We start from the raw sequence: 12399 nt of genomic DNA, 5'->3' as shown, positions 1-12399 counted from the left end.
GAAATGCAAGCTCCAATTCTGATCTTGCCTGGGTCAGTGGAGGAGCAAAGGACATGGTGCCTGCATTAATACAAGGAATTGAATGCAGGGCCTTTACCTGAATCCTGGGGACAGTTCCCTGTGAGTGGTCTGTTTCCATGTAACAACTAGAGCATGGGGTTGCTGGTGGTAACGCTATTTCTGAATTGCTCTGCATTTCTTATCTGTTCAAGGTAGGAACTCTCAGACAGGAAGCAGTCTGGAAACTACTATTCATAGAGAATCGGACAAAAAGTAATAGATTAGAATTCAAGAGGTAGATTTAGAGTTGTCATCAGGAAGGATTTCCTAACCGTGAAAAGTCATTTAGAATGAGCTTTCTCGTTGAGTGGGTAGATGTCTTCCTGCGAAGCTTTCAAGGCAAAAGTGGAAGTGGCTTTAGGTTATAAGATGGTCCTGCCTCGGGACACAACTTGGTATAGATAAAGTATAACATCCTTTGTTGATCTCATTGTCCTCTATCTAGTTATCCTCTTACCCTGCTAATATACACCATTCCCTGGTGCCTTCCACTCGTATATAATAGCTAGCAATAAGACAACAAATGACTTCAGATAAGGTAGTAGCTGTTTTTTTTCAAGCCCACATAGTAACCTGTAAGTGTTGGCATGATTGAAAAAACAGCCAGGCAGCTCCTTGAGCAGATGGCAACTCCACTAGAAGATTGACTTTAAAGCCCTGTTAGAGCTCATGCCTTGTCTGATGCACCCTGATCTTTCCCTCTCCGCAGCTGAATGGCCTTTCCACCGCCAGCCCAGCATTGCCACAGCTGGCCTCCACCCCTCTCCATTCCAGCTCCAGGATTCACAGTACTTGCTCCTCAAGAGCCAAGGACGTCCCCGTTAAAGGCCAGGAACCTCTAGGGCAGCCGAGACGGCGGGGGCGCCCCCCTACAAAACTCTTCAAGCAAATTGAGCAGAAATATTTGACACAGTTGACAGCACAGCCTATACCTCCAGGTGAGGGAAACTTACATCTCCTTTTCTTCTGTATAATTTGTACTATGTGCGTACTCTGAAGTTATTGATACCATGGGTTGGAAAAGGATTGAGAGGGAAGATGAAATGGTTTACCATTTGTAAGAAGACGCGACTGAGAATCCGCCATGAGTGACCATAGGTATCTCCTAACCCCTGGAAGCATCACCCCACAGTGTCTTCAGTTTGTAGGACCTTGTAGAAACTGTCAATGCAGTTTCACATTTCCCCCATGAGGACTAAAAAATCTGTTCTTAAGGACAAGCCCCTCAAGTACTTCACTAGATATGGTTGTCTTCCACATTACTTAAAGGCTTCCTGAACCTTGAAAGCTGCTGATGTGCAGTTCCTCGTGTGCACGCTGACCTGACACAAGACCCAGAGTGCAGACCTTGGGAGCTAACAGGCATGCTGTGCGGAAACGGTGGCTTATTCAGTGGGCCCAGACTCAGCTGGTTCACCTCCCCCTCCCCATTCTTCTCTTCCTTGCAGAGATGCAGAGTGGCTGGTGGTGGCTGCAGGATCCAGAAGAGCTGGAAGCCGTGGTGCAGGTACTGCACCCACGAGGGATCCGCGAGAAAGCCCTGCACAAGCACCTTATCAAGCACAAGGAGTACCTACGGGAGGTGTGTGCCCGAGCTGCCAATGGTAAGAACTTCTCATCGTATGGCTGGAGTGAGGCAGGGAGCCACGTTACCACATCCCTAACTTCTCTAATGGACTCTTCTGGTCTTCCCACCTAGATCCCATCTTCCAGACCCATCCTGAGGATTCCGCCCACCCTGTCTCTCAGGAAACCTTGGCCCAGTGGTCGATGGCTGAGCGGGCCTTTGAGGCAGACCTGTCTGTTCTGCAGTGGGTGGAGGAGCTGGAGCAGCGGGTACTCATGGCTGATCTACAGATCCGAGTAGGTACCATGATCCAGGGTAGGCTGGGTCCCTCCTGATAACTCTTCTTATTCTTGTGGGTGGGGTGGGGGATGACCTCACGTTGTACAGATCACCCTGGGGGGTGCCTGCTAAGATCTGTCGTAACAATTTAAAACATACATTCAGATCTTTCCTTGTTTCTGGAGTTGGAAAACTGAGGAGAGAAATGACCCAGGTCACCTTAAAATCCTACCTTGGCATTTCCATTCTTGCATGTGGGCATTACTCCCCAGCTGGCACCTTTGCAGCTACACTGCCCTGCAGAAAGCTAATCAATTTGAGAGCAAAGACTTCTCTTTTTTTGTTGTGGCACCTATAGAGGTCCATGTACATTGGCAGCACCATATGATGATTCAAGCTTCTTCGTTTTGATGGGCTATCTTAAGACTGTGAGTGTTCTGGTACATGGGGGCTCTTTTGCACATCTGTGCCAGAGGCACCATCATTATTTGGTGCAAATATTTTTCATTGGCAACAGGAGTAGCACAACCTTGAAAACTGTGTACCTGCAGGAACTGGTTTCGGTTGGTACATGGAAAGAAGATTCACAAATGCATCTGGGGTTCCCAGAGTGTGTCACAACCCCCTCTTCTTCCTGCCATGCCCTGATCTCACGTTTTTGCTTTCTACCTCCCCCCCAGGGCTGGACAAGTCCAGAACCTGATTCTGTTCGGAACGACTTGCAGTACTGTGAGCATCAGCTGGAGCTTCTGGAAGACATCACCATAAAAAACCGGCGTGAAGGACCAGCTATGAAGCGTGAAACCACCAACCCTTTAGACCTAGCTGTGCTTCGCCTGACAGAGCTAGAGCAAAACTTGGAGCGGAGATACCTCAGAGAGCCCCTCTGGCCTCCTCACGAGGTGGTGGTAGAAAAAGCTTTGCTGAGTAACCCCAGTAACCTTGAGCTGGGTACCACAGAAATGTAGGTGTATTCTTTTACTGTTGACTGAATTGCCAGGGCCTTACTCCTAATGAGAATCAGGGTCGTCTCACTATTTATAAAAAGCTTTTTTTATACCTTTCCTTTTAACCCAGGGACTCCTAAATCAGTTTACATTAAAGTAAAATAGTAAAAACCCACCGGAACTAACATTTAAAAAACCTCTTGTGGAAATGGGAGAATATGGACTTTGTTGGGGCACGAGTCTTGATAAATTCCAAGTCTGATTGCATTGAGAAGATACTAAGATGAAAGGGAAAAAGCTGCTGCTGTTGGTTGTTTTGACATGAGGCTTTTTAGGCAATAGAAAGTGGTAAATGTATGCATTGCAGCAAAAGAGAGAAATCTGGTGAATGTTGACATTTACCAGTAAGTCTTACGGCTTTACAAGGCCCAGCAGGAAATGTCAGAAATCTTATTGGCAAGAATCTGTTTCTCTCAGTCCTGAGGTATGATAAATATCCTTTTTGGTGCATATGGTGGAAATGAGAATGATTTGAACTTAAGGCTACTGTTAGATTTCCTTTTGGGCCTACTTAAGTCTTTGAGGCTTAACAATAAATGTCAAAGTTCACCAGATTTCTAATGTTTACGCAGCATGCTTATGAGCTATGCGACGATGGACGTTAATGAGAACTAAATATAACAGGGATGTAGATGGTTTAGAGCAGTAAGACTCTGAGCCAGAAGTTATAGATTCCCCTGACGATTCCATCCTGGAGCTTCAGATGATGCGCCAAAGGCCTGCCATCTCTCACAGTATGTTTCCATTTGGAATGGCCCCAAGAGACTCCCAAGTGAAGAATTTCCTTTGCTGGGCAGGATTGACTTCCCCCCATCTTAATGGATTGCTATTTTTTTCTTCTGCAGTTCATACGAGATCACACCGCGGATGCGAACGTGGCGCCAGACCTTGGAGAGATGCCATAGCGCAGCCCAAGTTTCTCTGTGCATCTACCAGCTGGAGCGTTCTATTGCCTGGGAGAAGTCCGTTGTCAGAGCGGTGAGGAAGGAGCACTGGGTTGGGGGTAGGAAATAGAAGGAAGCGTAAATGAAGAAATCAGAGTGAACATAGGTAACTGGTGAAATCCCTGGTGCAGAGAAGAGAGTTGATCCTCCTTGCGTGGCCTTTAGAGGCCCATGTGTGCTGAAGCCTGGACTAGGAGGAGATGAAGCAGCTGTGGGATCTGCAGAAAGATCTCTCTGTTCCAAAGGGGTTGGCTAGAGCAGAGCCGTGGCTTGGATGAATCTAGCTGGGAAGGAGCTCAATTTGGGGAACAAGGGAAAAGGGAGAGCTCTCGGAGCTCAACTTTGGCCTTGGACCTCTGAATGTGGTGCTGGTCCTCACCCCTCCTTGTTCTCCCTGCCCTTCAGACTTGCCTAGTGTGCCGGAAAGGGGATGATGATGAGAACCTGCTGCTATGCGATAGCTGCGATCGTGGCTGCCACCTCTACTGCCACCGGCCCAAGATGACCGAGGTGCCGGCCGGTGACTGGTTCTGCTCCCTCTGCATCGCTCAGGTGCTGGCTCCATGTGGGCTAGAATCTGTCCCATCCCAAACTCTTTGATACTTCCTCCTTGACTGGCAGGGCTTCCTTTGCTCCACAATTTGTACTGAGATGCATTCCAAGGGAGGGAGTGTTGAATGTTGGAGCGTGTGGGGAGTGTGCAACAGTGTGGGACCGTGCCGTATCCCTAGCAGATAGCTCTAGGCTTTTTGTGCTGCCTTTGGGAAACCCTTCCCTGAAGTGGGATTCCTAAATTCACCAGTTTATGGTTCTTTACTTCCCTCTCTCTCTCACACACACATCCCTGTCGCCCCTCCAATTTCTCTATGGTACAGATGCAAAGAGAATACCAGGATGACTATGGCTCTCCACGACGCGGCAAGAAAAGAAAAGGTGGAAGTTCCGGGGCTTTTTTTGGAAAGGAGGAGCTCAGGCCCCGATCTCGGTCAGCAGCAAACCAGCAGCGCAGTAACCTGGCCAATGTACCGCCCCGATACTCGGGTGAAGGCCTGTCTCCTTCCAAGCGAAGAAGAGTGTCTACACGAGGCCAGAGTGCCGACCTCACCTTCTGCGAGTAAGTGTCACCTCGGAGTTGGTGTCCAGGGGAGATGGGTGTGGAGCAGAATATGCTATAGGGATAAGCTTTCAGTTAGGTTCGAATGGAGAAGAGAAAGGACCATTTGCTCTAAGACTTGCTGTGGCCTAGAGATTCAGAAGCAGAGTGGCACCTGGAGCATCTGAGGGCTGTGGAAGGCTTGTAAATTTGCTTCCCCTGGGCTTTTTGCATCTGCCACGCAGAGAGACATCCACAGCGGACATGGGGTGAAGCAGCCCCACTCTGTGAGGGACTTACATTGGGCTTCTGCAGCAGCTGTTTCCTCTCAGATGTGCTGTGGCCCAGAGATTCAGAAGCAGAGAGGCAGCGGAGGGGGAAACTTGTGTATATGTTTGCCCACTATAGCAACCCTTGCCTATTTAGTTGCATTAGTAAGCTGCCGCAAGAACCTCTTCGGTTAGTAGGCGGTGCATGAATGATCCAAATAATTTGGTTAGAGTGTCAGTAAATCCCCTCTAGGGCTCCTCTTGCTCCTTGGGAGGCCTTCTCAGCTTGACCAATAAGCTCTCCAGTTTCTTTAGCCCTGACTCTTACATTGGCCCCTTTTTGTCAGGATCATCCTGATGGAGATGGAATCACATGAAGCTGCCTGGCCTTTCTTGGAACCAGTTAACCCCCGGCTAGTGCCTGGCTATCGGAAGATCATCAAAAACCCTATGGACTTTGCCACCATGAGGGCACGGCTGCTGCGCGGCGGGTGAGTCCAGGGAAGGAGCTTGCTGGTGGCAGGGCCAGCTCAAGGCGTTTGCAATTCCAAATGGCGCTCACACAACCCCTTTCTAATTGTGGGGGTTGGTCCTGGTTGGAGGGTTTTGTGTGCTACAAATGGGGTAGTTTTGTGCAGGTAGAGCTAGCGTACGCCTCATGGTGGTCCCATGCAGTATACCACAGCCCTTGGGCCTGGCTTCTTTTGCAGAGTTACTAAACTTGAGGTCTCCAGAGGGCTTACTGAGGGAAAGGTGATGCTGCGCAAGGAAAGGAGAGTGTGACGAGGCCTGCCTTGGGGAGGTCAAGCGTTGTGACGTAGGAATGGCAGAGGTAGTGATCGCAAAGCTGGTGTCCTTTGCGGTCATGCAAAATTTGAGTTAAAACTTTTTAGAAAAAAGGCGCAGTGTCTTATCCACCACCTGGGCATGATATTGGAAGAGATTTTTTTAAAAAAATAAATCTTGAGGGGTGGTAGCTGTATTAGTCTGCTTCAGAAAAACCATCCAAGAGTGCTGTAGCATCTTGAAAACTAACCCCTTTATTAATGGACCAGAGTCTGGGTGTATGGAGCATTGCCCCACGTTGGTAGGAATAGACAGTGGTACCTTGGGTTACAGACGCTTCAGGTTACAGACTCCGCTAACCCAGAAATAGTACCTTGGTTTAAGAACTTTGCTTCAGGATGAGAACAGAAATTGCATGGCAGCGGCACGGCGGCAGTGGGAGGCCCCATTAGCTAAAGTGGTACCTCAGGTTAAGAACAGTTTCAGGTTAAGAACGGACCTCCAGAACGAATTAAGTTCTTAACCCAAGGTACCACTGTATATGCAAGATCGGACTATATTTAAGTTTCATCAGAGTTGTCACAGTCTGTACTTTCAGAAATTTATTTCCCTCTGATTTCATGGCTTTATTTCCCCCTCTTCCACACCCATGTGTATATACTTGCCAACTTGGAAAGCACTTACATCTGATGAGCTGGACTCTTGCTCATGAAAGCTTACACCACAAATAAATTTGTGTTAGTTCTTAAGATGCCACAAGATCTTTCCTTTCTATTTCTTACAGTGTAAATTAACGTCTCAGATTTGAGAAACCTTCCTGTAAATTAGCCTGCCGCTGGCTGCTCAAGCTCAGCAGCCGCCTCCCTTTCCTAATGACACCGGCAAATGGTGGTAGCCCAAGCAAGGGAAAGACAGGTGGAATTGTCCCAAATGTATACATGCCATACTGCAGTCCTGTAGTCATTCCTACAGTTGACAGGTCCCAAATCCAAATTACGCCATAGCTTACTGCTGTTGAAAAAGAAGCTGGTGCAATGTAGCGTTGGACTGTTGCCTGGGAGACCAGGTGTCGAATCATAGAATTGTACAGTTGGAAAGGACCCTTAAGGATCATCTAGTCCAACCCCTGCAATGCCTGCAGGAATATGCAGCTGTCCCATACAAGGATTGAACCTGCAACCTTGGCGTTATCAGCACTACGTTCTAATCAACTGAACTATTGAGTGCTTATTCAAAAAACAAGATCCCGACTAAGTTATGAAGCTCACTAGGTGACTTAAGACTAGACCCTACCTCACAGGGGTGGTTGTGGAGGTAGAACAGGGAAAAGGTGCACTACTTGGAGGAAAGTTGTAGTATAAATGTAATAACATGATGATAATCTGCCCCTGCATTCTAGCTATTGGGAAGAAATGAAGGAAGGGGAGGGGGAGAGCTTGAGAGGAGGGTTGATTCACAGTAATTAAGAGCTGGCTAAAGCAGTGTGCATTGAGACTGCCCTCACCACCAAGGGATGGGATTGTGGTGTTGCAGGGCGCCTGCAGTTTCTGTCTGAGTGCTGGACTTCTTAGCTGCTTCCAGGAAGCTGACTGCTGCTCTCTTTGTCCTCCGCAGGTACACAAGTTGTGAGGAGTTTGCTGCTGATGCTGCCCTAGTGTTCGACAACTGCCGGACCTTTAATGAGGATGAGTCCGAGGTGGGCAAGGCAGGGCTGACCATGCGCCAGTTTTTTGAGAGCCGGTGGGAGGAGTTTTATCAGGGAAAACAGGAGACAAACCCATGAAGCCGGCAGAATGGGGAGAGATGAGAGGAGCCAAAGGCGAAGCCCTCCCATTTCAAAACCCTGTGCTGCACACTGTCTCTTCTGGAGCTCCATCTTGCTACCTGCTGATTAATGTTTCCCCCTCTCACAATGATTGGACTTGGATTGGCATTTAACGATGGGGCGGCTTCACTCACCGCCTGGATCCTCAGAAGCCCCCCCCCCTCACTTCTTCGCTCTAAACAACACAAACTCTCTGAACTGTGTAAGCCAAAAAAAAAAAAAAGTTTCCTTTTTTTCAAATGGAGAAACAACCACCCACAACCCCAGCTTAGCTGGGGCTATTTAATAATAGCAATAGTTCTTAGTGAATGTGTAAGAACACTTTTTTCTGTGCAGTGTCAGTACCATGCATTAATGGCCAGTAACGTGAACGTTAAGTTTTTCTCCTTTTTAGAGTCGCGTTGAAAATGTATAAAGCAGATCACTCCTGCCTCTGGGAATGACAACCTTGATGACACTGAAACATGCTGCTTCTACCCCCCACCCCACCCCTTTGCCCTTTCCAACTCTGTCTCAACCGGCCTCTTCTCCCCACCACTGCTGAACAACCACTGTAGCTGTGGACGGTTCCTTCCCCCAGTTTCCAATGATCTTTCTGAAACCAAGGGTATATGGCTTAGAGCTGGTGTTCATCTGGAGGAGTTAGGATGTCGAGGTACTTCTGCCCATGTGAATGCAAGATGTACTCCCTTCTCAAGGGTCTCACCCCTGTGAGCCACATTCTCTTGGTTCAACTAAGATGGGCTGCTTCCAGAGGGGTGGCCATAGCTTGAGCTCTTTGTATGAAAATGGGGTCTTGCACTCCTATATTTGGTTAATCTACATCACCCCCCCTTGCTCAATATTGGTTTATTCCAGATTTAGTTTCTAAGGGAGTTGAACAAAATGGGAATAATCCAGAACGAGTGTGTACCAAGAAGACAGTATCAACCAGATAATCCCCCCTCACGCAAACCAGTTTAGCTGGATGAACCTTCCTGCTAGCCTCTTCCCCACCCCTGATTCCACAGGGAACACTTCAGCAGGGGCAGCTCATGAGTCCGTTGCGGTGCCCAAGTCTCAGCTGCAAGAATACAGCTCTTTCCCCCTCTTAGTTGTGGGTAACATTGCTGGATTGTATCACTAGGCTTCAAGGGACCAAAGTAAAGGAGCTTGCAGGAGTGGGGTTGATGTAACCTGCGTTTTGGGAGGAAGGATTTTCTGATGCCCCCTTCCAGCTCTTCAGAAGATCATGTCATGGGATTCTGGCCTTATTGAGTGTTGTCCCCACCCTGTCCCCCGTCCCCCAACTCTGCCCCAGCGTTATTCCTCAGGGATGGCTACTGTCTACAAAGTTTGATCTGCAATCTATCTGTACGTTTGGTAGGATTGTTGTTTCCTGCCTTGGAACACCATTCCCAATCTATCGTAGGTATTTCCTCCTTGAGACAAGATGTGGGATTAAGCCCATTAGAAGGGAGGGAAAACTGCCACCATTTCATCTTCCTCCATGTTAGGTTCCTGTCTCCTGACCATATTTTTAACCTGTGGGGTCTAAATCGTGCTGCCTCCTTTGGTTACCTTGACTGAGATTCAATCTAGAAGGGCAGCTTTGGACATTACATGCAAGTGAAGGGAGAGTGTCTTCTTGAGGTGCATGCCGCTGTGGAGGGCACATGCAAGTGCATGCTAGAAGCATGAAAGGACGAAGCTCATCCCTCCACCAACTATGGCCTTGCAGGATGTCCACAGCTGCCCTCAATCTAAAGATCTGGAATTCATAGGTATTTCCTTTCAGCGTTTGTCTACATTTTCTATATAGCATTTTACCTTAGATCGCCACTCATACATACCCCATGTGAACATTCTTAACATTTTAGCCTTTTTTCTAAACCCTTTTCCAACTGGATTTTGATGGTTTTCAGAGGAGAAATAATTGTGGGTCCCATTCATTGTTATTTTTGCCACGTGGGCAAGAGCAGCCTGTTTCAATGAACTACCATTAACTCCAGTGCCAGAACCACCAAAACCAGAATTTGTTTTGAAGCTGCCTGAGCAGGTATAGAGCGGTCTGTAGAGGGTCCCACCCCCAGGCCCTGTTCTATTGACGCAGTGGATTGCTCCAGCTTCGGGGAAATGATTTAACAACCCGCACAGTCCACCAAGAACAGCTCTTGCACAAGCTTCCATGGAGATGAATGTACAGGTATGGGATTCTTAGCTATCCAACCTATGCAAGAGACATTCTGGTGGATTGTTGCATGAGAAGGAGCCTGATGCGAATAAGCAGTTGTGATACTTTCTGTATTTGGGTTTCTGGTGCTAAGCGCTTGGCAGATTCAAATATTTGTGGCTGAAGCCAGGGGATCTCATGTTCAATCCTTCCCGCTCCCACTTGGTGCAAGAGGGAATGCGGTTTTAACAAAGTCTTTAAAAATACATGTTTAGGTCTCTAGCCTTTTTAAAAAGAAAAAAACCCCAAACAGTCCACAAGGCAGTTGTTAAACAAGTATAATTGGTCATCTCGTTTCTTGCAATTCAGCAACTCTCCATCAGTCACCCCCCTCACGGTGCATGGATGCCTACTAGCAATCTGTATTCGAAGTAATAACCTGGTCCCAGAGCAGCAGCCTCACGCTGTTGCTGAGCAATGGTTTCTAAGGAGACTGCTGCCTGGGAAACAGATTCACCCGACCCTTCTTGTATTCAGGAGTCATAGGCTTACATCCTAGTCCACCCCAGCTGCCTCTGTCCTGGAACAGGGGCGTTGCTGCGGTTGGTTTTTCTCCAGTCTGTTTCCGGATGCTGGTCCAGTATTCTTGGCCGTGGTGCAGATGCAAAGGAGGCATATAGGAGAGATAAAAGAGGAAACGACTTGTTTCTTTCACTTTTCTTCCACCACCCAGGTGGATCGGAGTGGTAGGAAGGACATCTCCTGTAACCTTAACTCCCTAGCTGCTTTTCATACCCAGCCTAGCTCCTCAAACCATTGTAAATTACGGGTATCACTTAGGGGCAGATAAACGGCTGGCAGGGTCCCATCAGGAGATGGCCTTCCTCCCGCATTTCCACCTGTGCTACAATTGAATGAGGGGTGTGTGTGTGTGTTTGTGTTTTCCCCCTACCCGCGTCGACCAATCCAGTTGCAAGAGCACTGATGTAAGTAAAATGCAGCCACAGGTGATATAGCCTGGAGACTGAAACCTCCCTTACTGTGCTTCCTCTACCCCAACCTCACTCCCCACCCCCAGTTGTTTTCAACAAAACGTAGCCTTTTTCTATCAAATAACCTCAAACTTTATTTTATTTTAAATTTTGGGATTTTTGTTTTGTTTTGTTTTTGCTTTTAAAATAAAGAGGTAGATTTGAAGTCTATTTGAAACTGACTTTATATTATGCATAAATATTTATATTTTATCTAAACTTGTGCTGTAACAGCTTCTTTTTGGTGGGTCTTTTTTTTTAAAAGCAATGTTTTTCCCCCTGATCTGTTGGGATTTTTTTCTCAGCTATGAGAAAGCTCTAGAGAGTTTGGAAGTGTTAATTGTTGGGCTTTTGTTTTGTTTTGTTTTGTTATGGAAATGTTAAAATTTTTAGATTCAAACCCTCACACCTTAAAAGAATGAATCCAGGTTTGTCCTAATCTTGATCTTCATTAGGGGAGTCAGTGTATAAAATACCTTGTTGTTTTTTGAAAGTTACATGCATTTTTTCCCCCCAACTGGATTTTGAGAATTGCAACTAGAATAATTGGCCTTATCATCCAACTACTGGCTTTTTCTTCCCCCTTCATCTTGATTTGATATCAGAAAGGAACCAACCAACCCAACATCCTGTGAGATGCTCTGAACAGCAGGAAGAGGGGCATCACACTTTTTATATGAATAACCAAATGTGTTTGTTTTAGTGAATTTTTGATAATGTACAGTTTTTTGTGAATTTAAATTGATTTCTTTCTATATTTTTAGGACCAACCTCATTTTTAATAAGGTTTAAAAGGAAGAAAAAAAAATCTAGAATTCCTGTTTGTTTCCTTGTGATGTTTCCACAAGTACAGATGTTAGAGTGCTTGTCAAGTTTCAAAGAATAAACAAAAAAACAACCCACGTTTGATAGAGAAGAATGTGCTTGAGAATGTTGTCTTTTTCTCGGGGCGGGAGGGGAGGGGCGTTGCTCTGCTACAAGCTGAACATTAACCACTCTAGACATGGACTTGTTCCCCCTCCTGCTCTTTGGCAACCTGCCTCAGCACCCTGTTAAGATGTGGACCTATGCAATGGGTGTCAGAAAGCTTGAAGATGCATCATTTTTTAAAAACAACAACACCACACTCTCTTAATGTTGAAGTAGAGACTGGGCAGGTGCATCTGTAGTCTATGATTTCATTGTGATACAGCAGAATTCAGGCAGGATGGCAAGTGGGGGACCAGTTCCTTCCAAATTGCATGATCCATACAGGTGAGGTCACTGAATGTTTCATGGCATTGGTATCCCTGGTCTACAAGTTGGGTGTTGTTTATGTTTATACAGGCCAGCTGTGTTTTGTGCGCCTGGGTAGCTCAGTTGGTTAGAGCATGATGCTGACAATGC

The 12399-nt window shown here is 46.8% G+C and overlaps 1 protein-coding gene across 19 annotated transcripts in view; it reads left to right on the top strand.

Moving 5' to 3' along the window:
* The window catches only part of BAZ2A (bromodomain adjacent to zinc finger domain 2A), a 64332-nt gene extending 52400 nt beyond the window's left edge, over positions 1-11932 (top strand). For 12 of the 19 annotated variants that reach the window (XM_083489806.1, XM_083489801.1, XM_083489799.1 and 9 more), the window contains 9 exons: positions 770-998; positions 1509-1664; positions 1760-1923; positions 2587-2870; positions 3759-3891; positions 4263-4409; positions 4733-4971; positions 5567-5710; positions 7620-11932. In XM_083489806.1, the coding sequence (XP_083345932.1) occupies positions 770-998; positions 1509-1664; positions 1760-1923; positions 2587-2870; positions 3759-3891; positions 4263-4409; positions 4733-4971; positions 5567-5710; positions 7620-7788 (1665 nt within the window). In that variant the 3' untranslated portion in view covers positions 7789-11932. The remainder of the gene's footprint in view (positions 1-769; positions 999-1508; positions 1665-1759; positions 1924-2586; positions 2871-3758; positions 3892-4262; positions 4410-4732; positions 4972-5566; positions 5711-7619) is intronic. The other 7 variants (XM_083489797.1, XM_083489794.1, XM_083489795.1 and 4 more) reach the window with 2 other exon arrangements.
* The last annotated feature ends 467 nt before the right edge of the window (positions 11933-12399 follow it).

This window comes from Podarcis liolepis (assembly GCF_965112155.1).
Source record: "Podarcis liolepis genome assembly, chromosome: 2".
Taxonomy (NCBI): Eukaryota; Metazoa; Chordata; class Lepidosauria; order Squamata; family Lacertidae; genus Podarcis; species Podarcis liolepis.
The sequence above is the reverse complement of the archived record's forward strand: the minus strand, read 5'-3'. Positions and strand labels throughout refer to the sequence as shown.